This window comes from Melopsittacus undulatus, chromosome 22, assembly GCF_012275295.1.
Source record: "Melopsittacus undulatus isolate bMelUnd1 chromosome 22, bMelUnd1.mat.Z, whole genome shotgun sequence".
Classification (NCBI taxonomy): domain Eukaryota; kingdom Metazoa; phylum Chordata; class Aves; order Psittaciformes; family Psittaculidae; genus Melopsittacus; species Melopsittacus undulatus.
This window is the reverse complement of record NC_047548.1, coordinates 1595454-1619715: the sequence shown is the minus strand read 5'-3', so window position 1 is coordinate 1619715 and position 24262 is coordinate 1595454. Positions and strand designations below refer to the sequence as shown.

Sequence of the window (24262 nt, the reverse complement as noted above, 5' to 3'; positions counted from 1 at the left end):
CCCATTTTGGGTCAAGATTTCCCCATTCTGGGTCAGGACCCCCCCATTTTGACTCCTTCCCCCCCGGGGGGCTGTTCCCTGCAGGATGATGAGGAAGGGGAGGAAGGAGAGGAGGAGGAGGACGACGATGACGGCTCCGAGATGGAGCTGGATGAGGATTATCCCGACATGAACGCGTCTCCCCTCGTGCGCTTCGAGCGCTTCGATCGCGACGATGACCTCATCATCGAGTTCGATAACATGTTCTCCAGCCCCAGTACGGGGGGGGCACTGGGACCAACATTAGGGTCTGGGGGGGCGGAGGGGGAGGAAGAAGGGGTTCATCCCCCCACACTGCACCCCCGTTCTTCACCTTCATGTCCCAGCAGCATAGGGGTGTCAGGATGCTTCTGCCTCCCCAACATTGACATCCCCTGTCCCCCCATCCATCACACCCTATGTCCCCATCACTGCCCCCCCATATCTCCATCTCTGACACCCCATATCCTTCTAATATCCACCCCATTCCCTCACTCCTATATCCCATTCCGATAGCCCGTATTCCCCTTTCACTGACACTCCATATCCCTCCATGTCCCATTCCCTCACAGCCCATATCCTGCCTGTATCACCTCCTCCATCCACCCATATCCTCCCCATATCCCCCCATACCCCCCTATTTCCACCATATCCTCTTCATATCTCCCCATAACCCCCCCATATCCTCCCATAACCCTTTCTAACCCCCCATAACCTCCATATCTCCACTATATCCCCCCATATTCCCCCCATGTCCCCCCATACCCTCTATATCCCCCCATATATCCCCCGTATCCCCCTCTGTACCCCCCATATCTCCCCATCCGCCCCCTCTCCCCCCACCCCTGACCCCCCATCTCTCCCACAGCCGACATCCCACCATCCCCTGGGAACATCCCTGCCAGTCACCCGCTCCTGGTTCGCCATGCGGAGCACGGGGCCCTGGCGCTGGGCACCGGTGCTGCCACCACGCGCCTGGCGCAGGGCCTGGGCCGCAGCCAGCGCACACTGCGGCAGCTCACGGCCAACGCCGGCCACACCATCCACGTGCACTACCCTGGCGCCCGGCAGCCCAACCCGCCCCTCATCCTGCAGCGGTGAGTGAGGGGGGCCCCATAGGGAAACACATAGGGACCCCCAACCCACCCTCATCCTGCAGCAGTGAGTGAGGGCACCCCATAGGGAAACCCATAGGGACCCCCAACCTGCCCCTCATCCTGCAGCTGTGAGGGGGGCCCGCATAGGGACCCCCAACCCACCTCTCATCCTGCAATGGTGAGTGATGGAGCCAAACACCCCACATCCCATAGCAGTGAGTGATAGCACCCCAACCACCCCTTCATTACAAGTGAACCCACCAGGGACCCCCCTCTTCCTTCCCCCCTCCCAACCCCTTAGTTACCCCCAGGAGCCTTTGTATCCCCCCCCATTGTCCCCCCCCGTGCCCCTCAGCATCCCCCATGTGCTGAGGCTCCTGCTCCCTCCCGCAGGCTGCTGGGCCCATCGGCAGCAGCTGACATCCTGCAGCTGAGCAGCAGCCTCCCGCTGCAGAGCCGGGGCCGGGCCCGGCTGCTGGTGGGCAATGAGGACGTGCACATCATCGCCCGCTCCGACGATGAGCTCCTCGATGACTTCTTCCATGAGCAGGGCAGCACCGGCAGCCAGGCAGGCGAGTAGGGGAGGAGCCTAAAGGGGAGGGGGCGGGGTCAAAGACAGCCCTGGACCAATGGGGTGCAGGGAAAGAGGGTGGACTTGGAGGAAAGGGTGTGGTCTGAAGGGGGCGTGGTCAAATGCACCCCATAACCAATGGGATGCAGGGAAAGAGGAGGGACTTGGAGGAAAGGGGTGGGGCCTCTATGAAATGGGTGTGGTCTAAGGGGGCGTGGTCACAGCCTAAACCAATAAGAGGCAGGGATAGAATTGAACTGGATGAAGGGGGCGTGGTCTCATGGGGATAATGGTATGCAGGCAGTGGAGCCGCACACAGTTCTAGCCAATAGGGTTTAGGGATAGAGGGGGGAGGATGGACCTGGGGAAGGGGGTGTGGCCTGCCCGAGGGGCTCACCCAGCTCCCCCCCCACCACCCCCACTGCAGGGACCCTCTCCAGTATCCCCACAGCCCTGACGCGCTGGACCGAGGAGTGCAAGGTGCTGGATGCTGAGAGCATGCACGACTGTGTCTCGGGTGAGCCTCCCCGGCCCCAGTGTCCCCATTGCCCCCACAGCATCCCCCATGGATCCCCCAAACCTCTGTCACCCCTCTTCCCACCAACACCAACACCCAGCTGGGGATCCCTCCGGTACCATTAGCAGGGTCCCTGTGGTATCCCCACCACTGTAGGGGTCCCCAGTACCACCCCCCATTGACCTCTGTGTATCCCCCAAACCACCATCACCCCCCCATTCCCACCAGCACTTAGCTAAGGATCCCTCCAGTACCATTGGCAAGCTCCCCATTGTCCCCCATGGATCCCCCATCAGCATCCCAACACCCCCACTGTCCCCACATCAGCTGTAACCAGCATCACCACCTCCCCGTTCCCTCAGCACCACCACAACTCATCCAGCTCCATCACCAGGCCCTCTCGGTGTCCCCCCCTCCACCTCCATCGCCTGGTACTCTGGGGGTCCCCGCACCCCTGTGTGTGTCCCAGCACCCCCAAACCCCCCCGTTATCCCTCGCAGTGGTGAAGGTTCCCATCCTGGCCCGGCTGGAAGCGCTGCGGGATGAGGAGCTGGATGAGCGGCGTGAGAAGCGCCGGCGCCAGGCAGCTGAGGAGGAAGCTAAAGGCACCGAGCGGGGGGGCCCTGAGGACAAGGAAGGGGCTGACACCCAGGTGAGGGGCTCCTCGACACCCCCTTAAACCCATTGGGGGGGTGTCCTTTTTACATCCCCCCCTACACCTCCTATCTCCATCACCCACAGGATGTGGCATCCAAAGCCGCCACCGCCGCCACTGACGTCACCCCTCCAGGTAACTCCTTCCGTTCATTCCCATTACCTTCAACGTTCCCAATGTATCTGGATGATCCCCCCCTATCCCAAATCCCTGTTTTCCCCCCCCCCCCATATTCCCCTTGACCTGGCACCCCGCGGGTTGAGGTAGTAGATTGTATAGTTGGAGGGTCACACCCCCGTCTCGGAGATAACTATACAGTCTACTGTCTTCCTCGCGGGGCGCGCGCCCGCCGCCGGAGCACGGGACCCCCCCTTGGGCTTGGGGGGGCGGGGGGGGGTCTGGAGCATCCCTTCCCCTACCCCAGTGTCCCTAGGATCCAGTTGGATGTTGAGAATGGGGGAGGTTTGGATGGTGGGGGGGGGGGGGGGCGCTTTGGAGCATCCTTTCCACTACCACAGTATCCCCAGGGGGTGATGATGGAGGTGGTTTGGATGGGGGGGGGGGGGGGGGCTCTGGAGCATCCTTACTGCAGTATTCCCAGAGGTTGATGATGGGGGGGGTTGTAAATGGAGAAGGGGATGTTGGAGGGGGGCATAATGTGGCTCTGGGGGTGTTGCCTCAAATCCGCTCCCCCTTGTTTTGGGTCTGTATGGTCCAATTTGAGGAGAGGGTGTGTTATTTGGGGGGGTCCCTATAAAGCCCTATGGGTATCCCTGCTGTTGATCCCTATACGTGTGTGTGTGTGTATGTGTGTGTGTGTCCCCATCCCAGAACACAGTGGGACAACGGGAGAGACCCCCCCTCCCGGTCCCCACCGGACACTGGTGATGTTGGAACGGACGCCGACCCCCCCAGATCCTCCTTCGGGAGGAGCCCCCCAAATTCCCACTCGCCCCCCCCAACCCCCTGACCAGGAAGAGGGGGGACCCGGGCGACCCCCCCAGGATGCTGAGGCCACTCAAATGGAGCTGTCACCCGCTCCCACCATCAGTAAGTCCCTGGGGTTTTGAGGGTGTCCTCGATTTGGGGGGGGGTCTCCTTACATTGGGGGGGTCTCTATTAATGTATCCCTCCCCTTTTTCCCTTTAGCATCACTGTCCCCGGAGCGAGCGGAGGACTCGGATGCTCTGACCGCAGTGAGCAGCCAGTTGGAAGGATCCCCCATGGACACCTCGAGTTTGGCTTCTTGTACCTTGGAAGAGTCAGGGGGGGCCCCCCCTCCTCCAACAGCCTCCCAAAACCCCCCCGGCACCCCCCAAGGACCCCCCCCAGCTCCCCCTGACGCTGCTCAGCCCCCTGATGACAGGTAAAGAGCCCTCCTATGGAAAGTAACAGTTGGGGGGTTATACGGTTGGGGTGCCCCATAGCTGATGTTGTGTCCCCCCCTTTCCCCCCACCTTCTCATCCCCAAGCTCACCCCCGGCCTCATCCTCGGAGAGTTCCTCCACCCGGGATTCAGCCGTTGCCATTTCGGGAGCTGATTCCCGAGGGATCCTGGAGGAGCCACTGCCATCCACCAGCAGCGAGGAGGAGGACCCCCTGGCCGGTCAGTATCCCCCCATCCCATGACACATCCCATGTCTATCCCATAGGGATCAGCCTGCCGGAAGGGGTGGATCCTGTGTCCCCCCATCCCATGACACATCCCATGTCTATCCCATAGGGATCAGCCTGCCGGAAGGGGTGGATCCATCATTCCTGGCCGCGCTACCGGATGACATCCGCCGGGAAGTGCTGCAGAACCAGCTGGGGATCCGCCCCCCTGCCCGGGCCCCGCCCACCCCAAGCCCCGCCCCCCCGGTCGTGGCCAATCCCGGCCTGACCGAGGTCAGCCCCGAGTTCCTGGCGGCTCTGCCCCCGGCCATTCAAGAGGAGGTGGGCGGGGCCTAGGGGAAGGGGGCGTGGTTAATGGGAAGGGGAGGAGCTATGCAGAGGGCATGAAGGGTTTGGTGGGTGCGGAGGGGTGTGGCCAATGGGAATGGGCGGGGCTTCACGTATGGGCGGGGCCTAGATAAGGGTGAGGAAAAGGGGGTGTATGCTATTCTAGGGGTGGATCTTCTATAAGGGGTGGGACTTATGCAAGGGTGGGGCTTAAAGGGGGTGGAGCTTATACCAAGAGGCAGGGCTTATGATAGGAGGGGGCTTAAATAAAGGTGTGGAGCTTATACAAAGGGGTGTGGCATGTGTTAAAGGATGGGATTTAAAGGGGTGGTGCTTATTCAAAGGCTTGCATGAAGGGGTGGGGCTTATACAAAAGAGTGGGGTTTGCTTAAAGAGGCAGAGCTTGTATGAAAGAGTAGGGCTTAAATAAAGAGGGTGGAGCTTATTCAAAGGGGCAGGGCTTACCCCTTTAAGGTCCAGCCCTTCCCGGGGGGCGTGGCCTCTGGAGGGCCCCATCCTGACCCCTTCCCCCCCCCCCTGCAGGTGCTGGCTCAGCAGCGGGCAGAGCAGCAGCGTCGGGAGCTGGCGCAGGCCACGAGCTCGGATGCGCCCATGGACCCGGTGACGTTCATCCAGACGCTGCCGTCGGAGCTGCGGCGCTCGGTGCTGGAGGACATGGAGGACAGCGTCCTGGCCGTCATGCCCCCGGACATCGCCGCCGAGGCCCAGGCCCTGCGCCGCGAGCAGGAGGCCCGGCAGCGGCAGCTCATGCACGAGAGGCTCTTCGGCCACTCCAGCACCTCCGCGCTCTCTGCCATCCTGCGCAGCCCTGGTGAGGAGGCAGCACTGAGCACCCCCCTCCCAGGCCCCTCCAGCATCCCCATTCCAGCTCTGTTTTCCCTGTTCCGGCCCCCCAGATCTATCCAGCCCCAGCACCCCTATTCCAGCTCAATTATTCCTATTCCAGCCCCCCAAATCTATAAAGCTCCAGCACCCTTATTCCCACTCTGTTGTTCCTATTCCAGATCCTTCCAGGCCCCCTGGAAGCTATACAGCTCCAGCACCCCTATTCCAGCTGTATTATCCCTATTCCAGCCCCCACAGATCCCTCCAGGCCCTACAGATCCAGTTTCAGAGCCCCTATTCCAGCTCTATTGTTCCTGTGCCAAGCCCTTCAGTTCACTCCAGCATCCCTATTCCAGCACCCCCGTCCCCAACACTCCAGTGCCCCCATTTTCCACCCCATTCCCAACATCCAATCTCCTTATTTCTCCTCCTATTCCCACATTACCAGTCCCCTTCTTCCTCCTATTCCCCCATTCTTAATACCCACGTTCCCCTCCCATTTGCCCCCTATTCCTCCTCCCATCCCCCCCCCTTTCCCAGTCTCCCCCATTCCCACGGCATTCCCACTGACTCCCATGTCCCCGCAGCCTTCACGAGCCGCCTGAGCGGGAGCCGGGGGGTGCAGTACACGCGCCTGGCAGTGCAGCGCGGGGGCACCTTCCACATGGGTGGCACCGCCGGGCACAGCAGGTAACTGGAGGGGGGGGGACACCAAACTGGAGCTGAATTTGGATCTGATTTGAATGGGATTTGGGCTGGTTTTGAACCGGATTTGAGCTGAGTTTAATTGGGATTTGAGCTAGGTTTGAACCTGATTTGATTGGGATTTGAGGTTGATTTGAACTGGATTTGAGCTGGGTTTGAACTGGAATTGAGCTGGGTTTGAACTGGATTTGAGCTGGGTTTAATTGGGATTTGAGCTGGGTTTGAACCTGATTTGATTGGGATTTGAGGTTGGTTTGAACTGGATTTGAGCTGGGTTTGAACCGGAATTGAGCTGGATTTGAACTGGATTTGAACCGGATTTGAGTTGGGTTTGAACCTGATTTGATTGGGATTTGAGGTTGGTTTGAACTGGATTTGAGCTGGGTTTGAACCGGATTTGAGCTTGGTTTGAACTGAATTTGAGCTAAGTTTGAACCAGATTTGAGCTGGGTTTGAACCTGATTTGACTGGGATTTGAGCTTGGTTTGAACCAGGTTTGCTCTGGATTTGCTCCTGCTTCGAGCCGGCTTCCATCCTGCTTCAATCCCTCTCCCCCCTCCCTCAGACCCTCCACGGGCAACGTCGACAACCTCCTTCGCCTGCGCGGCCGCTTGCTCCTGGACCACGAAGCCCTTTCCTGCCTCCTGGTGCTGCTGTTTGTGGACGAGCCCAAGCTGAACACGAGCCGCCTGCACCGGGTCCTGCGCAACCTCTGCTACCACGCGGCCACGCGGGGCTGGGTGGTGCGGAGCCTGCTCTCCATCCTGCAGCGCAGCAGTGAGAGCGAGCTCTGCCTCGAGGCCCCCCGAGCCCCCCCGGCTCCGGAGGAGCGGCCGCGCCGGGCCCGAGCCCCCCCCAGCACCGAGCCCCGCGCTCTGGACCTCATGCACCGCGTGGAAGCCCGCAGCTCCGGGCAGCTCTCCTGGCTCTCGGTCTCCATGGACGCGGCCTTGGGATGCAGGACCAACATCTTCCAGATCCAAAGGATGCCCGGGAGGAAGCACACGGAGAAACATGGCGGTGCCGCCGCCGGCTCTGCCGTTCACATCCACCCGCAGGCGGCGCCCGTCGTGTGCCGGCACGTCCTGGACACCCTCATCCAGCTGGCCAAGGTAAAGGGGGGGGTCTGGGGTGTGGTTTGGGGGTGCATGATGGTCCTTAATGGGGTTGAGGGGGTCTGGGGTGGACAGAGGGTTCCTGATGGGGTTGGAGGGGGGGGTAGGATGTGTTATGGGGTGCATGAAGGGTCCCTGATGGGGTGGGGGGGTCCAGGGCTTGGTATGGGGGGCATTAAAGGGTTCCTGATGGGTCTGGGGTGTGTTATGGGGTGCATGAAGGGTCCCTGATAGAGTGGGGGGGTCCGGGGTATGGTATGGGGTGTGTGGGGTCATCATGGGCTTTGGGGGGCACTGGGACATATTATGGGGTGTCTGGGTTCTCCTCCAGTGCTGGGCCCACCAAGCCATTGGAGTCCCTTTAGGTGGGGGCAGTGACCCCAGCATGAGTGGGGCCCCCCCAGACCCACCCCTTTCTCCTTGGGGATGCCTGGGGGACACTGAGGTGGGGGGGGGGGGGGGTCACCAACCCCCTGACCCCATCACCCACCTTTTCCAGGTCTTTCCCAGCCACTTCACCCAACAGCGGGGCCGGGATCCGAGCACGGAGCCGGAACGGGAACGCGGCCCCCCCAAATCCGGAGGCAGCCCCTGCCCCCCCCCCTCCTCCTCCTCCCCCTCCTCCTCCTCCTCCTCCCCCTCCCCCCCTCCCTTCTCAAACCCCTCCTGCCCCCCCACCCCCTCCCCCTGCTTCTGGAGCCACTCCCCCCACCCTGCCCCCCCCCACCCCCCCTTCCGGCAGCCTCTCCACTGATTTCTGGGACCTTTTGGTGAAGTTGGATAACATGAACGTGAGCCGGAAAGGGAAGAGCTCGGCTAAAACGGGAGCCGGGGCCGGGGGACCGGAGCCCGAGGCCACGGGGATGGGCTTGGAAGCGTCACCCTTGGGCCAGCTGATGAACATGCTGTCCCATGGCGTCATCCGCCGCAGCGCCCTCCTCACCGAGAAGCTGCTCCGGCTCCTGTCCCTCATCTCCATCGCCCTTCCTGAAGGTGGGAAAGGGGCTGAGGGGGCATCGGCAGCGCCCCAAAGCGTCCCCGTGGCGACGGGAGCCGGAGCGGCTCCGGGGAGTCCATCGGCACAGAGCGGGAATGCTGGGAATGCTGCGGCAGGAGGGGGAGCTGCGGCTGGGGGTGAGTGGATGGGGATGGGGACAGAAACTGGGATGGGATATGGGTGGGGATGGAGGGATGTAAATGGGAATGGGGATATGGGTGGGGATGGAGAGATGAGGATGGGAATGGGGATATGGATGGGGATGGAGAGATGAGGATGGGAATGGGGATATGGTGAGGATGGAGGGATGTAGATCGCCATAGGAATGGGGATGGGGATGCGGATGGGCATAAGGATATAGACATGGGTGGAGGTGTGGTGATGGTGTCATGGAAGTGGGTAAGAGGTTATGAGAGCACAGATAGGGACATGGGTGCGAATGGGAGGATGGGGATGGGGACAGAGGAGTTAGGAACATGGGGGTGAGGACATGGATTGTGACGTGAATGGGACGTTGGGATAGGGATAGAGACATGGACGGGGACATTGAGATAGGGTTGAGGACCAGGACATGGATATGGATGGGGATGCAGCCAGAGGTGCCACCCTCCCCTCCCTGCCCCATCCCCTCACGTGTGCCCCCCCCTTGTCCCCAGCCTCCACCAAGACCTCCAAGTCGCCAGCCAAGGGCCCCGAGAGCAGCTCTGACCCACGGATGGCAGCCACGGGGCTGACCGAGAGCCAGCTCCAGCTCTCGGTGGAGGTGAGCACCCCCCTAAGGCCACCATGAAGGGGCCCCCCCCATGTGTGTGTGTCCATGTCCCCCCCCATACACATCCCCTGTCACCCCCAGGTCCTGACGTCCCACTCGTGCTCCGAGGAAGGGCTGGAGGACGCAGCCAATGTCCTTCTCCAGCTGTCCCGCGGCGATGCCGGCACCAGGGACACGGTTCTGCGCCTGCTCCTCACCGGCGCCCGGCACCTCGGGGCCACCCTGTGCCGCCAGATCGGTGAGGCCACGACCAGGGGGGGGTTATGGTTGGGTGTCCCAGCCTGGTGCTCACCATGGCGCTGTGCCCGGTGCTCACCGTGGCGCTGTGCCCGTTGCTCACCGTGGTGCTGTGCTCGGTGCTCACCATGGTGCTGTGCTCGGTGCTCACTGTGGTGCTGTGCTCGGTGCTCACCGTGGTGCTGTGCTCGGTGCTCACTGTGGTGCTGTGCCCGGTGCTCACTGTGGTGCTGTGCCCGGTGCTCACTGTGGTGCTGTGCTTGGTGCTCACTGTGGCGCTGTGCTCGGTGCTCACTGTGGCGCTGTGCCCGGTGCTCACCGTGGTGCTGTGCCCGGTGCTCACCGTGGTGCTGTGCTCGGTGCTCACTGTGGTGCTGTGCCCGGTGCTCACTGTGGTGCTGTGCTCGGTGCAGGGACGCTGCTGGCCGAGCTGAGGGAATACAACCTGGAGCAGCAGAGGAGGGCGCAGAGTGAGGCCCCGTCCCCCGAGGGGCTCCCCGAGGAGCAGCCACCCAGTGCCAAGCTCAAGGGCAAGATGCAGAGCCGGTGAGATGGGGACCCCCCCATACACACACACACACCCTACTGACAGCTGTAGTAGGTGCTGTTCACCCGTGTCCCTGTTGAGGACAACCTTGTTCCTTCTGTTAACTCTTGTCCCTACTGATGCCAATCCTTGTTCCTGCTATTAACCCATGTCCCTACTGATGCCAGCCCTTGTTCCTGCCGTTAACTCATGTCCCTACTGATGCCAACCTTGTTCCTGCTGTTAACCCATGTCCCTACTGATGCCAACCTTGTTCCTGCTGTTAACCCTTGCCCCTACTGATGCCAGCCCTTGTACCTACCATTAACTCATGTCCCTACTGATGCCAACCTGTTCCCATTAACCCACCTCCCTCCTGCCCCCCCCCGCTCCTCCCATTGCCCCTCCTGACACCACCCCCATCTCTAACCCCCCTCCAGGTTCGACACAGCCGAGAGTGTGGTGATTGTGGCGTCTCAGAAGCGGGCGCTGGGCGGGCGGGAGCTGCAGCTTCCATCCATGTCGGTGCTGACCTCCAAGACCTCCACTCAACGCTTCTTCCTGCGCGTGCTGCAGGTCATCATCCAGCTGCGCGACGACACGCGCCGGGCGCACAAGAAGGCCAAGCAGGCCGGGCGCCTGGGTAAGGACATGGAGGGGACCCCCCCCCCCCAACATCAGTGTCCTTGCACCCCATGCATCCCTAACACATCCTTGTGTCTGTGTGTCCGTCCCCCCCCTCGCAGGCGCCGGGGGCCTGGGGGCGGCTGGCAGCATCCAAGCAGCCGTCCGGCAGCTGGAGGCCGAGGCCGACGCCATCATCCAAATGGTACGTGAGGGGCAGAGGGCCCGGAGGCGGCAGCAGGCACACACGGTTAGCACAGCTGCCCTTCCTCCCCTGCTGCTCCTCTTGGCTGCCTTAGGGTTCTCTGCCTTCACCCTCCTCTGCCTCCTCCTTTTCATCCATCTCTTCCTTCATTCTCCTCTTCCTTCTCCTTTTCCTCCTCCTCTGCCTTCTCCATCTCTTCCTTCTCATCCTCTTCCTGCTCCTTCTTCTCTTCCTTCACCCTCCTCTTCCTTCTGCTCTTCCTTGTCCTTCTCTTCCTTCACCCTTTTCTTCCTCCTCCTCTTCCTCCCCCCTTTACCCTCCTCCTCCCATCCCATTCCTGCTTCTCTTCCCCTCCAAGCCCTCTGGAGTTGGGGGGGGGGGAATATTTGCACTCCATGGGGGGGGTATTTGGGCTCCATGGGGGGTCCCGTCCCCCTAAACCTGCCCCTGTCCCCCTGCAGTCGGAGGCCGGGCCTGCGGACGCTGCTCCCCGTCGGGATGAATCCCCCATGGATGTGGATCAGCCATCACCAGCCCCACAGGACAACCCCTCCGTAGGTGAGAGACCCCCCCAGTGCATCCCAGTTCATCCAAGTGACCCCCAGTGCATCCCAGTGCATCCCAGTTCATCCAAGTGACCCCCAGTGCATCCCAGTGCTCCCACCCCCAGTCCCCCCAGTGCACCCCATTGCATCCCAGTTCCCCTCCCCCTCCTCCCCCCAGTGCATCCCACTGCCCCAAAGTTGTCCCCATCCCAACTGGACCCCACTCCGTGCCTGGCTCATTCCCAGTGCTCCTCCCATTGAATCCCAGTTGGGAAGCAGCCAACCTGGACCATGACTGGGGGGGGGGTGGGGTGGGGAGAGAAGGGTCCTGACCCTGTCCCTGTCTTGTGTCTGTGTGATCCCCCCCCTGTTCCCACAGGCTCGGAGGGGCCGGAGCGGGATGAGCGTCCTCCGGAGCTGCCGCTGCTGAGCGAGCAGCTCTGCCTGGATGAGCTCTGGGATATGCTGGGAGAGTGTCTCAAGGAGCTGGAGGAGTCCCACGACCAGCACGCGGTGCTCGGTGCGCCCATGGGGGCTATGGGGTGGGGGGGGGACGGACACAGGACCCTCGGGGTGTCCCCTGCACCCAGCATCCCACCCCAAGCAGGATGATGGCTCTGCAGCATCAATGCGCCCCCCCCCATGGGCTCCTCACACCCTGTGTATCCTGTATCATACCCCCCCCCCTTAGTGATGGAGACCCCCTGGTACTCTAGGGTGTTCCCAAGCCCTCCCCCCCCATGGGAAGAGACTGGGGGGTACAGGAGGGGGATTTGAGGGGGGTGAGGTTTAGGGGGGGTTTGGGGCCATTGAAATGCATTCATCCCTCCCTAGCCCAGGAGCTCAGCCCCATCCAACAGCCTGTCCCAAGCAGGATGCCACCCACCCCTTAATTCCTGGGGTCCCCATTACCCCTCATTATCCCTATGTCTCTGTACCCCCCATTACACCCCTGTCTCTTTATGCCCCCCCATTTCCATGATCCCCATTACCCTCCTGCCTCTCTGTCCCTCCCCATTCCCATGATCCCCATTCCCCCCCTATTCCCTCCCTGTCTCACTGTGCTCCCCCATTCCATGGTCCTCAATCCCCCCCATTACTCCCTTGTCTTTCTGCCCCCCCCATTCCCATGTTCCCCATTACCCCCTTGTCTTTCTGCCCCCCCCATTCCCATGTTCCCCATTACCCCCATCTCTCTGCCCCCCCCATTACCCCCTCTCTCCATACCCCCAGTGCTGCAGCCGGCGGTCGAAGCCTTCTTCCTGGTGCACGCCACGGAGCGGGAGAGCAAACCCCCGGTGCGGGATACCCGGGAGAGCCAATTGGCCCACATCAAGGACGAGCCCCCCCCGCTGTCCCCGGCCCCCCTCACCCCAGCCACCCCCTCCTCCCTGGACCCCTTCTTCTCCCGTGAACCCTCCTCCATGCACATCTCGGCCAGTTTGCCCCCCGACACCCAGAAGTTCCTGCGCTTTGCTGGTGAGTGGGGGGGTTTGGGGTGATGGGATGGGGATTGGGAATGAGGAGGGTGTTTGGGGTGTTGGGAAGTGGATTTGGGGGGGATTGGGTGTGTTTGGGGTGTTAGGAGGGGGTTTGGGGGGGTTCGAGGTGATGGGATGGGGTTTAGAGAAGATAAAACAGGGGGGACCTCGGGTTCAGAAGAGGCTTTGGGGTTGGGAGGTGGTGTAGGAGCAGACAGGGATGTTGGGAATGGGGTTGGGAAGGGATTTGGGGGTGCTGGAAGCGCTTTGGGCCCCTCATCAAGCTCTTTCACCTCCTTTGGGGCACCCAAGGAGGGGGGCACATCTCCCCCTCCATTCATTCTCTATGCAAGAACCCCCCTTTTTATGGGGTGTCCCCACATTGTGGGGTTCCCCCCCCATAGCCCCTCTGTGTGTGTTTGTGCCCCCCAACCAGAGACCCACCGGACGGTGCTAAACCAGATCCTGCGTCAATCCACGACCCACTTGGCCGATGGTCCCTTTGCCGTCCTGGTCGACTACATCCGAGTCCTGGACTTTGATGTCAAGCGCAAGTACGAGGCCTTGAAATGGGGGTGAAAGAGGGTGAAATATAAAGGGGGGGTCCCCTAAAGGCTGATTTTGGGGTGTCCCCCCCAGGTACTTCCGTCAGGAGCTGGAGCGCTTGGATGAGGGCCTGCGCAAGGAGGACATGGCCGTGCACGTGCGGCGCGACCACGTCTTTGAGGACTCCTATAGGGAGCTGCATCGGAAGTCCCCCGAGGAGATGAAGAACAGGCTGTGAGTGCCCAGAGACAGGGGAGATAGAGCCAGAGACAGCCACAATACACCCGGAGAGAGGGGAAAATACACCCGGAGGCACCCAAAATACACCCAGGAACACCCCAGATCTACATAGACACCCCAAAATTAAGCAGAGACACCCCGAATCCACCCAGAAACACCCAAACTCCACCCAGCAACACCCCAAATCCATGCAGAAGCACCCAGAAAACCCACCCAGAAACCCCAAAATTCAGCCAAAGAGACCCCAAATCCAATGAGAAACACCCCAAATCTACCCAAAAACCCCCAAACCTTTCTCTGTGTGTGTGTCCCCCCCCAGGTACATTGTGTTTGAGGGCGAGGAGGGGCAGGATGCAGGGGGCCTGCTGCGGGAGTGGTACATGATCATCTCGCGGGAGATGTTCAACCCCATGTACGCGCTGTTCCGGACGTCACCGGGGGACAGGGTCACCTACACCATCAACCCCTCGTCCCACTGCAACCCCAACCACCTCAGCTACTTCAAGTTCGTGGGGCGCATTGTGGCCAAGGCTGTGTATGACAACCGCCTGCTCGAGTGTTACTTCACCCGCTCCTTCTACAAGCACATCCTGGGCAAGTCTGTCAGGTGAGAGGAGAGGGGGTGACACCCGGCTGGGGGTGATGGACACCCGGCATGGGGTGTGGAACCACCTTCATGGGGTGTAGAACAGCTTTATACAGTGATGGACACTGATCTTGGGGTGTAGAACCACCTTCATGGGGTGTAGGACAGCCTTGTATGGGGACGGACACCTGTCTTGGAACCACCTTCATGGGGTGATGGACACCCAGCTTATTTAAGGGTGTAGAACCCCATTTTAAAGGTGTAGAACTTGATTTTTGAGGCATAGAACCCTCCTTTTTGGGTATAGAACCCCAGTTTTTGGGTGTAGAACCCCAGTTTTTGGGTGTAGAACCCCGGTTTTGGGGTGTAGAACCCCAGTTTTTGGGTGTAGAACCCCAGTTTTGGGGTGTAGCCCCCCCTTTTCCGGGTGCTGACCCCACTGTGGCGCAGGTACACGGACATGGAGAGCGAGGATTACCACTTCTATCAGGGCCTGGTCTATCTGCTGGAGAACGACGTCTCCACGCTGGGCTACGACCTCACCTTCAGCACTGAGGTACCCCCCCCCCCAGGTCCCAGGGGTGTCTGCTTTGGTCCTGGGGTGCCCCCCTCCTTTGCGGGTGTCCCTTGAACCCCCTTTCCCATCCAGGTGCAGGAGTTTGGGGTGTGTGAGGTCCGGGACCTGAAGCCCAATGGAGCCAACGTCCTGGTGACGGAGGAGAACAAGAAGGAGTATGTGCACCTGGTGTGCCAGATGCGCATGACCGGTGAGCACTGGGGGGGGGTATTCCCAGCAGCATTCCTGACATTCCCAACAACATTCCCATTGACCCCCCCCCATTATCCCATAGGAGCCATTCGGAAGCAGCTGGCAGCCTTCCTGGAGGGTTTCTATGAGATCATCCCCAAGCGCCTCATCTCCATCTTCACGGAGCAGGAGCTGGAGCTGCTCATCTCGGGGCTGCCGACCATCGACATCGACGACCTCAAAGCCAACACCGAGTACCACAAGTACCAGGGCAACTCCATCCAGGTGGGCTTTGCCACCCAAACAGCCCCAAAACACCTCAAAACCAGCCCCAAAACTGCCTAAATCAACCCCAAAATCAGCCCCAAAACACCCCAAATCAGCCCAAAATATCCAAAACCAACCCAAAACACCCAGAAATACCCCAAAACACCCACAAATATCCCAAACCACCCCTCGAACAGCCCAAAAATACCCCCAAAACACCCCGAAAATACCCCAAAACCACCCCAAAACACCCTTAAACTCCCCCCCCAGCCCATCCCAATGCCCCCCAGAGGCAGGGGTGTCTGAGGCTCTCCCCCCCCCCTCAGATCCAGTGGTTCTGGCGGGCGCTGCGCTCCTTCGACCAGGCCGATAGAGCCAAGTTCCTGCAGTTTGTGACCGGCACTTCCAAGGTTCCTCTCCAGGGATTCGCTGCCCTGGAAGGGATGAACGGGATCCAGAAGTTCCAGATCCATCGGGATGATCGCTCCACTGACCGGCTGCCCTCGGCACACACCTGGTACGGGGGGGGATGCACAGGGAGAGGGGACGTGGGATGCACATGGATATGGGACGTGGGATGCACAGGGATAGGGGACGTGGGATGCACATGGAGAGGGGACATGGGATGCACATGGATAGGGGATGTGGGATACATGGGATGAGATGCACACGGATATGGAATGTGGGATGCACAGAGGATGGGATGCACAGGGATATGGGAGATGGGGAAATGGGATATAAACGTTGGGTATGGGATGTGAGACACATGGGACAGGGACACAGGATATAGGATAGGGGGAGATGGGATATGGGACATGGGACACCTGGGATATTGGATATGGGACATGCAGACATGGGATATGAATATGGGACATGGGAGACATGGGGACATGGGATACTGGATATGGGACATGGGATACACAGGGTATGGGGTGCACAGGGGATATGGGATATGGGATGTAGCACAGGGGGAGACAGGCTATGGGACACAAGGCACGGGATATAGGAGATGGAACATGGCACGAGCCATTTTGGACACGTGGGGCCGTGGGATACAAATCACATGACCTGAGCCAGGGTTCATTCCATGAGTGGGGGGGGGGTGCTGCCGTTCCCCCCTCTTTGTGCATCATCGTTCACGTCCCCCCCCCCAGCTTCAACCAGTTGGACCTGCCCGCGTACGAGAGCTACGAGAAGCTGCGGCACATGCTGCTGCTGGCGATCCAGGAGTGCTCCGAGGGCTTCGGCCTGGCCTAGGGGGGGGTCCTGGCCCTGCCCCCCCCGTGCGGCTCTATAAATATATATATATATTTTTTGGTTTCGTTGGCTTTTTTTTTGTTTTTTTGGGTTATTTTGTGTGTGGGGGAGGGGATTTTTGTTGGTTTTTTTTTGGTTTGCTCCGTTGGAAAGTGGGGGAGGGGATTTCCCCCCCCCCCCGCCGCCATGTTGTTTTGGGGGGTCGGAATGATAAACTCAAGGGGGAAAAGGCCCCTAAATTATAGAGAAAAGGTTCCGCCCCTCCCCCCACTTCACCTCCCCCCCCCAAAAACAGAAAATTGAGAGAAAAAGTGAAAAAAGGAATAAAAAAAGTGCACTCTTGGTAAGGGCAGTTCCGGTCGTTCTTGGGGGGGGGGGGGGGAAGGGGCGGCCGCCATCTTGGGGGGGGGGGGGGGTACTGTAGCACGGTCTCGCCGCCATCTTGAGTGTGGCAACGCGGACGGCTGCGCTGCCGCCATCTTGGGAGTGGCAAGGTATGGCCGCCATGTTGAGTGAGGCGCTTCGTCCGCCATATTGAGTGTGGGCACTGCCGGCTCGGGAGCCATCTTGAGTGCGTCAAGCCGCGCCTTGCGTCAGCCAATGGCGTGTGGCGGCCATATTGAGCGTGCGCTGGGCGTCGCCGCAGCGCGGCGGCCATCTTGAGTGTGGCGCTGTCGCACTGCGGCCGCCATCTTGAGCGTGGCAAAGCCGGGCAGCCGGAAAGCATTCACTGTCGCGCCGGAAGTGACAACGCAGCGACGCGGAAGGGAGCACCAACGTGGGGGTGTCTCAGCCATGACCCGGTCCAGTGAGCGCTGGGGGGGGGGGAGAGAGGGGGGGAGAATTGGGGGGTTCAAGGGGGGGTTGTGGCCCCCCCCTCACTCTGCCCCCCCCTCCACAGGGCGACAAATGGAGGCCGGCCGGAGAAAGCGGGTCCAGGTGAGCCCTGGGGGTGGGGGGGGAGGTGGGTGACACCATCTCGGTCCGGGGGTGTCACCATCCCCCCCCCCATTCCCATAGGGAAAAGGAGCCAAGGGAGGAGGGAGGAAGGACCCGGGGGTGCCGCAGCTGCGCCGCTTCGCTGCCCACGTCCAGCGGCAGAACGAGAGCAAGCAGGAACGGGTAAAACCAATGGGGGTGACGGGGGGGGGGAGGGTCTGGGGGTGCTCCCCCCCCCCCCCCCACAATGGTTCTGACCTCCCCCCCCCCCGCAGGCAGCGGAGGCGCAGCAGCGGCGGGAGGCGGCGCGGGAGGCGGAACGGAGCCGGAGGCGGAGCCTGGAGGGGCTGCGGAGGGAGGCGCTGAGGAAACAGCGGGAGTTCGAGCGCAGGGTGCGGGGGGGGGGGGCGGGGAACGGACACTGGGGGTGACCCCCCCCCCCCCAATGTGTCCGGTAACGTGGGGGATGTGCAGGAGGTGCGGAGCGAGCAGAAGGATGTGGAGGAGGAGACGTCGCTGCGGCAGCACGGGAGGGAGCTGCGGGAGGTGGGAATGGGGATAACGGGAATGGGATGGGGGCATGGGAGTGGGATGGGGATGATGGGAATGGGATGGGGACATGGGAATGGGATGGGGACATGGGAGTGGGATGGGGATGATGGGAATGGGATGGGGGTAATGGAATGGTGATAATGGGAATGGGATGGTGATAATGAGAATGGAATGGGGTCATGGGAGTGGGATGGAGATAAAGGGAATGGGATGGGGATAGCGGGAATGGGATGGGGGAAATGATAATGGAATGGAGATAATGGGAATGGAATGGCAATAATCGGAATAGGATGGAGATAATGGGGATGAGATGGCGATAATGGGAATGGGATGGGAATACTGGGAATGGGATGGGGGTTTAGAGCGGTGGCACTGGGAGGGTGTCACACAGGGTGACACACGCAGGAGGTGGCACTGGGGGGGCCATGACCCTGACACCCCCTTACTGCCATCAGGTGCTGGCAGCATCCGACGTGGTGCTGGAGGTGCTGGACGCGCGGGACCCCCAGGGCTGCCGCAGCCCCCGTCTGGAAGCCGCCATCCGGAGCTCGGGGCCCCGCCAGCGCCTGGTGCTGGTGCTCAACAAGATCGGTGCGGGGGGGGGGTCACAGGATGATGGAGGGGGGGGTTCCCCTTTACCTGCTGTGGATGGTGATGGGGACCCCCCCTATGTGTCCGTCCGTCCCAGACCTGGTGCCGCGGGATGTGGTGGCCGCATGGCTGAAGCATCTCCGCGCTGAGCTCCCCACCGTGGCCTTCAAGGCGTGCACGCAGCAGCAGAGCCGTAACCTGGTGCGGGATGGAAGGGAACGGGGGGGGGTTAAAGGGGTTGGGGGGGACATAGGGGCAATGAGGATAACGGGGACCCCCCCCTTGATGCTGCTGTGCAGAAGCAGAGCCGGGTACCGGTGGCGATGGCCCCCGAGGAGGTGCTGGCCGGGGGAGCGTGTGTAGGGGCCGAGTGTTTGCTCCGGGTGTTGGCCAACTACAGCCGGTGCGGGGAGGTGAAAACAACCATCACCGTGGGGGTAGTGGGTGAGTGGGGGGTGGGAATGGGGTGGGGGGGATGGGGATGGGGATATAGGAGTGGGATGGGGTCAATGGGAGTGGAATAGAGACAATGGGAGTGGGATGGGGATATAGAAGTGGGATGGGGTCAGTGGGAGTGGGATGAGGTCGATGGGAATGGGATGTTGTCAATGTGAATGGGATGGGGATATGGGAGTGGGATGGGGACAATGGGGATGGGGATAACGGGAGTGGGATGGGGTCAGTGTGAATGGGATGGGGATAGTGGGAGCGGGATTGAAATGAAAGAGTGGGATGAGGATATAGGAGTGGGATTGGGATAATGGGAGTGGGGATGGGAATAATGGGAGTGGTCTGCAGGGGGGTGCTGTACTTGGGGGGTACCCCACTGATGGTCCCCCCGTCCAGGGTACCCCAATGTGGGTAAGAGCAGCCTCATCAACAGCCTGAAGCGGAGCCGGGCTTGTGGGGTGGGGGCAACCCCGGGGGTCACCAGGTAAGCCCCGCCCCTCTGGGAGGCGGAGCCTGCATTGGCCACACCCCCGTAGACGGAGGGGGCGTGGCTTTTGAGGCCCCTCCCACCCGTGACCACGCCCCCAGGTGCCTGCAGGCCGTGCAGCTGGACCGGCACATCCAGCTCCTGGACTGCCCTGGCGTTGTCATGGAGACAGGCGCCCCCCCCACCGCTGCCCCACTGCGGGGGGCTCTGGCCCCACAGCGCCTGCGGGACCCCCTGACCCCTGCCGCTGCCATCCTGCGCCGCTGCCCCCCCCAGCAGGTGATGGGGGTGTTGGGGATCCCCCTTTGGGGGGTAAGGTCTGTTGCCATGGTGACTGAGGGTGACCCTTTGGAGGCTCAGGCTGGTTGTCATGGCAACTAGAGGGGTTGGGGGTACCCCTCTCAAAGGTGCAGATGCATCACCATGGCAACTAGGGGTGTTGGGGGCTCAGACCTGTTGCTATAGCAACTAAAGGTGTTGGGGATACCCCTTTAGAAGGTGCAGACCTGTCACCCAGACAACTGGGGATGCCTGGGGACCCGCTTGGGGGTTGCCATGGCAACCAGGCACACTGGGGAACCCCTAGGATGCCTCAGCCCTGTTGCTATGGTGACCACCATCCCCCCATCCCCATGGTAACATGGATGGTTGCCATTTCCACCTCATTTTGACCCCAAAATGGGGGCCAGGGGTTGAAAGACCCCAAGACCCCACCTGTGTCCGTCCCCCCCCCCAACAGCTGAGTGACCTCTATGGGGTCCCCCCCTGCGATGACCCCCGGCAGTTCCTGTCCCATCTGGCCCGGAAGCAGGGCCGACTCCGGCCGGGGGGGCTCCCGGACCCCCACGCTGCTGCTGTGGCCCTGCTGCGAGACTGGACCAGGTTGATGGGGGGGGGGGTTCCCCACACCCTGACCCACATTTGGGGCATACAGGGCTCCCCATAGACTGACCCATTTTGTTGGGGTGTTACCCCACATTCTGCCCCCCCCCCTTTCCTATACAGTGGCAAGATCTCCTACTACACCCACCCCCCCCAAACCCAAGGGGTGCATTTGGAAGCCCAAATCCTGACGGCGCTGGGGCCGGCGCTGGACCTGGAAGCGCTGGAGAAGGGCGATGCTGAGGCACTGGCAGGTGAGAACTGGAGCATCCCCCCCTTTATCCCACTATGGGGTGACCCCCCCCCCAATGCTCATTGACCCCCCTCCCCATAGCGGTACCAGTGTCTGTGACAGGCATTGGGCTGGCTCCATGTGTGCCTGAGGAGGAAGAGGAGGTGCAGTCCAATGGGGATGAAGAGGCAGCCATGGAGGAGGATGCTGGCGACCTGGAGGTATATGGGGGGGCCTAAGAGATATAGGAATAGGTTGGGGGGGGTCATAGGTGCATCATTGACACCCCCCCCCCCTTTCACCCCCAGATTGGGGCAGTGACAGTGGAGCTGAAGCCCCCCCGGGTGAAGACAGGGGGCAATGGGGAGGGTCCTGTGCCCCTTGCCCCCCGCCTGGAGGAGGTGGCGGCTCTGGACCCCTTGCTGCAGGGCCAGGGGCTGCGGGCAGCCAGCAAAAGGAGGAAGAAGCTGCAAAAAAGAGCAGGTCAGTGAAGAAAAAGCCCTTTTGCAACCCAAAAACCCCTTCTTTAATCCCCTAAATCCTCCTTTCCAACCCCAAAATCCCTTCATTAACTCCCTAAATCCTCCTTTCCAACCCCAAAACCATTCTGTAACCCCCTAAATCCAATTTTCCACCCCAAAACCCCTTCTTTAATCCCCTAAATCCTCATTTCCAACCCAATTCCCACCCCCAATTCCTCCTTTCTCCCATTTACCCCATAGAGAAGATCGCCACGAAGCTGTCGGAGACGCTGGAGGCCGCCATGCAGTTCTGAGGCCGAGGCCTTTCCCACAGGAACTGTGGTTTTTAAGGCAGAAATGGTTAAACTCAGCCTTTTTTTGCAATAAAAGCACAGGCACAACATGGGGGGGTCTGAAAGTGCAGTTTTTGGGGGGGTTAAGCAGGATTTGGGGGGCAAAAAGGAGACCTAAATGACCCCCATAGAGCAGCATAGGGAGGTAGAAGCCTTCTCCTCCCCTATAGCAGCCTGTGTTGCCCCATTAACACTAAGTGAACTCTCCAGAGCACCCCAAAAGCCACCTTGGAGGACACATTGGGGTCCCTGACACCCCCAAAGGGAATGGAGTCATCCCCCCCTCCCCGCCATATCCCATTGCCATCTCCCCTCAGCCACGGCCGCCATTCTGTGGCTTCTCTTACCTAAGGGAAGGGCTTTAGAGGTTTGTTAGGAGATGGGGGGCAACCGAGGTGCTTTAATCTCCATTATTTAGGTGAAGACGGGGGTAAAATGGGCAATTTTGGGTGGGTTTCTGGTGTTTTAATGTCGTTTTTAACGGCGGCGCCATTTTGTCGCCCTGAGGTACGAGGCGGGGGGGGGGGGGGGGGGGGGGGAGGGACAGTTTCCCGCCTTTTTTCCCCCCCTCAGAGGTCCTTACAGGAGCCTCGAAGCCGCCGTCCGGGCACGTGCGAAGGGGCGGAGCGAGCGCGGCCGCTCGCCCAATGGCGATGCGAGGAAGGGGTAGTGGGCGGGATGAGGGCGGAGCTTGAGCCAATAGGAGGCGGGGTGGGCAGGGCTCCACTGCTGGCGCATGCGCAGAGGGCAGTAAGCGGAAGAGCGAGCTGAGGGGAGGAGCGGCGGTCGGCGGTTCCGGGTCGGTTTAACGGGCCCTGAGGGAGCCGCTTGCGGCCTCGGAGCGGTTCTAATCCGGCGGTGCTCGCTCCTGTGGGTCCCGGAGCGGTTCTAACCCGTCCGGTGCTTGCTGCTGTCGGCCTCGGAGCGATCCCGGCCCGTCCGGTGCTCGCTCCTGTCGGTCCCGGAGCGGTTCCGACCCGTCCGGTGCTTGCTTTGCCCTCGGAGCTGTGAGAGGAATGTCGCAGAGGAAGCGTAGCAGAGGCTCGGGTGCTTCCCAGGTGAGAAGCTGCTCCTTTCCCGTGTCCTCTTTTCCCCCTTTATTCCCTTTCTCTTTCCCATTTATTTATCTCTTTTCCCCCTTTCTTCTTCCCGTTTTCCCTCCTTTCTCCCTCCTTTCCTCCTTTATTCCCTTTCTCCTTCCCCTCTTCCCTCCTTTCTCCTTCCTTTCCCCCTTTATTCCCTTTCTCTTTCCCATTGATTTCCCTCTTTTCCCCCTTTCTCCCTCCTCTCTCCCCACAGGCAGACGATGTGGACGAGGATTTCAGCCTCAGCCCCACGCTGCCCCGCAGCCAAGTGCAGTGGAACCTGGAGAGGCGCTCCCAGGACCAAGTGAACCAGAAGGTGGGTGCAGGCCCCCCCAAGCCTCAGCCCCCTCTATCATCACCCAGCTCTCAACCTTCCCCCTCCACCCCATAGATCAGTGAGTTGGTTCAGTTCCTGCTTGTCAAAGACCAGAAGAAGATCCCCATTAAGAGAGCAGGTCAGTTTAAGCCCCCCCCCAAGAAAAGCCTTACTTAGAGGGAGCTTAGGCATTCAAGTGATTCCTTCTCTTTTCCCTATAGATATCCTGAAGAAAGTCATCCGGGAATACAGAGATGTCTCCTCAGAGATTATCAACCAGGCAGGCAGGACCCTGCAGCAGGTTGGGGCAAGGGGGGACAGACACATGGAGGGGTTGGGGGGGTGGTTTTGGGGGGGACACCCCCTATTTATGGACCTCTTTCCTCCTGCAGGTGTTTGGGCTGCAGTTGGTGGAGATCGACACCAGGCAGCACATTCACATCCTCACCAGCACCATAGCCCGCACCAACGGGGAGAACCTGCGCCGGTGAGGGCTGGGGGGGGCACAGAGGACGCCATTGGGGTGTCCCCCCCCTTCTCTTTGCTCATCCCTGTCTCCCATAGGGACAACCAGACAGCAAAGCTGGGGCTCCTCATGGTCATCCTCAGCTTCATTTTCATGAAGGGCAACTCAGTCAAAGATGGTGACCACCCCCCCAAAAACCCCCCCTTCCTATACCCCAATTCCCCTTTGTGCCCACCATTGACCCCCCCCTTTTCCAGGTGCCGTGTGGGAATTTCTCCGCAGGCTCCGCATACAACCAGGGTAGGATATGGGGGGGACACACACATAATGGGGGGGGGACACAGGTCTTATTGCTATCACAGCTCATTGACCCCCCCCCCCCCCCAGGGAGCGCCATGAGGTCTTTGGGGACGTCAGGAAGCTGGTGACAGAGGAGTTTACACGGCAGAAGTGGGTCTTGGGGTGTGGGCCCCCCCTTTTTGGACACACCCCCCACCCCGGTGTGCTCAGAGCAGCCACAGCACCAGTTCTGGCTGGGCTGTTTATACCACACCGCAGAGAAACCCCCCCGCACCCCCCCAACCCCGTGACTTGAGGGTCTGTCACAGGGCTGGGGAGTGCTGGACACCCCCCCCCCATAGCGGGGGGGTTCACCCCACCACCCCATTGCAGGTACCTGGAGATCAACCCCATTCCCTTGACGGACCCCCCTGAGTTCAAGTACCAATGGGGGCCACGGGCAGCCAAGGAGACCTGCAAGATGGATGTGCTGCGCTTTGTGGCAAAGGTGAGGCCATGTTGGGGGGGGGGGGCAGGGGGGGCCTGGGGCTCAGTTTAACACCCCCCCCTTTTTCTTCTTCCCAGATGCAAGGGAAGGATCCCACGTTCTGGGTAAGCCAGTACAATGAGGCTAAGCCCACCCATTGACCCCCCCCCCCCCAATAAAGGTGCA

General features: G+C 60.9%; 3 protein-coding genes across 4 annotated transcripts in view; all 3 read left to right on the top strand.

Moving 5' to 3' along the window:
* The window catches only part of HUWE1 (HECT, UBA and WWE domain containing E3 ubiquitin protein ligase 1), a 40572-nt gene extending 24012 nt beyond the window's left edge, over positions 1 to 16560 (top strand). Inside the window, exons 54-84 of the mRNA XM_034071777.1 lie at positions 85 to 256; positions 887 to 1115; positions 1509 to 1687; positions 2114 to 2203; positions 2704 to 2855; positions 2945 to 2993; positions 3690 to 3908; positions 4008 to 4224; positions 4331 to 4464; positions 4582 to 4793; positions 5343 to 5631; positions 6233 to 6335; positions 6916 to 7462; positions 7965 to 8080; positions 8205 to 8599; positions 9119 to 9225; positions 9316 to 9472; positions 9885 to 10017; positions 10438 to 10640; positions 10744 to 10871; positions 11288 to 11384; positions 11751 to 11891; positions 12605 to 12850; positions 13289 to 13406; positions 13492 to 13632; positions 13958 to 14245; positions 14675 to 14780; positions 14874 to 14991; positions 15076 to 15257; positions 15566 to 15756; positions 16394 to 16560. Of these exons, the coding sequence (XP_033927668.1) occupies positions 85 to 256; positions 887 to 1115; positions 1509 to 1687; positions 2114 to 2203; positions 2704 to 2855; positions 2945 to 2993; positions 3690 to 3908; positions 4008 to 4224; positions 4331 to 4464; positions 4582 to 4793; positions 5343 to 5631; positions 6233 to 6335; positions 6916 to 7462; positions 7965 to 8080; positions 8205 to 8599; positions 9119 to 9225; positions 9316 to 9472; positions 9885 to 10017; positions 10438 to 10640; positions 10744 to 10871; positions 11288 to 11384; positions 11751 to 11891; positions 12605 to 12850; positions 13289 to 13406; positions 13492 to 13632; positions 13958 to 14245; positions 14675 to 14780; positions 14874 to 14991; positions 15076 to 15257; positions 15566 to 15756; positions 16394 to 16496 (5562 nt within the window). The 3' untranslated portion in view covers positions 16497 to 16560. The remainder of the gene's footprint in view (positions 1 to 84; positions 257 to 886; positions 1116 to 1508; positions 1688 to 2113; positions 2204 to 2703; positions 2856 to 2944; positions 2994 to 3689; positions 3909 to 4007; positions 4225 to 4330; positions 4465 to 4581; positions 4794 to 5342; positions 5632 to 6232; positions 6336 to 6915; positions 7463 to 7964; positions 8081 to 8204; positions 8600 to 9118; positions 9226 to 9315; positions 9473 to 9884; positions 10018 to 10437; positions 10641 to 10743; positions 10872 to 11287; positions 11385 to 11750; positions 11892 to 12604; positions 12851 to 13288; positions 13407 to 13491; positions 13633 to 13957; positions 14246 to 14674; positions 14781 to 14873; positions 14992 to 15075; positions 15258 to 15565; positions 15757 to 16393) is intronic.
* Positions 16561 to 17243: 683 nt separating this feature from the next.
* On the top strand, positions 17244 to 21493 carry GNL3L (G protein nucleolar 3 like). Its single transcript, XM_034071724.1, has 15 exons — positions 17244 to 17304; positions 17398 to 17435; positions 17517 to 17618; positions 17711 to 17827; positions 17910 to 17981; positions 18443 to 18578; positions 18676 to 18779; positions 18878 to 19022; positions 19425 to 19512; positions 19617 to 19794; positions 20255 to 20397; positions 20521 to 20651; positions 20732 to 20850; positions 20938 to 21112; positions 21352 to 21493. The coding sequence occupies exons 1-15, from the start codon at positions 17292 to 17294 to the stop codon at positions 21402 to 21404; spliced, it is 1614 nt and encodes a 537-aa protein (XP_033927615.1). The 5' UTR covers positions 17244 to 17291; the 3' UTR covers positions 21405 to 21493.
* Positions 21494 to 22188: 695 nt separating this feature from the next.
* On the top strand, positions 22189 to 24262 carry LOC117437411 (non-structural maintenance of chromosomes element 3 homolog). 2 transcript variants are annotated; one of them, XM_034071755.1, is made up of 11 exons: positions 22299 to 22377; positions 22420 to 22501; positions 22743 to 22844; positions 22920 to 22983; positions 23066 to 23145; positions 23237 to 23331; positions 23409 to 23488; positions 23568 to 23610; positions 23698 to 23760; positions 23983 to 24097; positions 24175 to 24262. In XM_034071755.1, exons 2-11 carry the CDS (start codon positions 22460 to 22462, stop codon positions 24235 to 24237), a joined length of 747 nt encoding a protein of 248 aa, XP_033927646.1. In that variant the 5' UTR covers positions 22299 to 22377; positions 22420 to 22459; the 3' UTR covers positions 24238 to 24262. The 2 variants fall into 2 exon arrangements, with proteins under 2 accessions (XP_033927645.1, XP_033927646.1); XM_034071754.1 differs by having other exon boundaries at positions 22189 to 22501; positions 24175 to 24261.

Excerpts from the sequence above, each read along its gene's own strand:
- GNL3L (XM_034071724.1), top strand. Across the intron at positions 18,780-18,877 it reads AGCAGCAGAGCCGTAACCTG|AAGCAGAGCCGGGTACCGGT; the intron begins GTGCGGGATGGA and ends GCTGCTGTGCAG. Across the intron at positions 19,795-20,254 it reads GCCGCTGCCCCCCCCAGCAG|CTGAGTGACCTCTATGGGGT; the intron begins GTGATGGGGGTG and ends CCCCCCCAACAG.
- LOC117437411 (XM_034071755.1), top strand. The coding sequence starts at position 22,460 with ATGTCGCAGAGGAAGCGTAGCAGAGGCTCGGGTGCTTCCCAG. Across the intron at positions 23,489-23,567 it reads GGGCAACTCAGTCAAAGATG|GTGCCGTGTGGGAATTTCTC; the intron begins GTGACCACCCCC and ends CCCCTTTTCCAG. Across the intron at positions 23,761-23,982 it reads GAGGAGTTTACACGGCAGAA|GTACCTGGAGATCAACCCCA; the intron begins GTGGGTCTTGGG and ends ACCCCATTGCAG.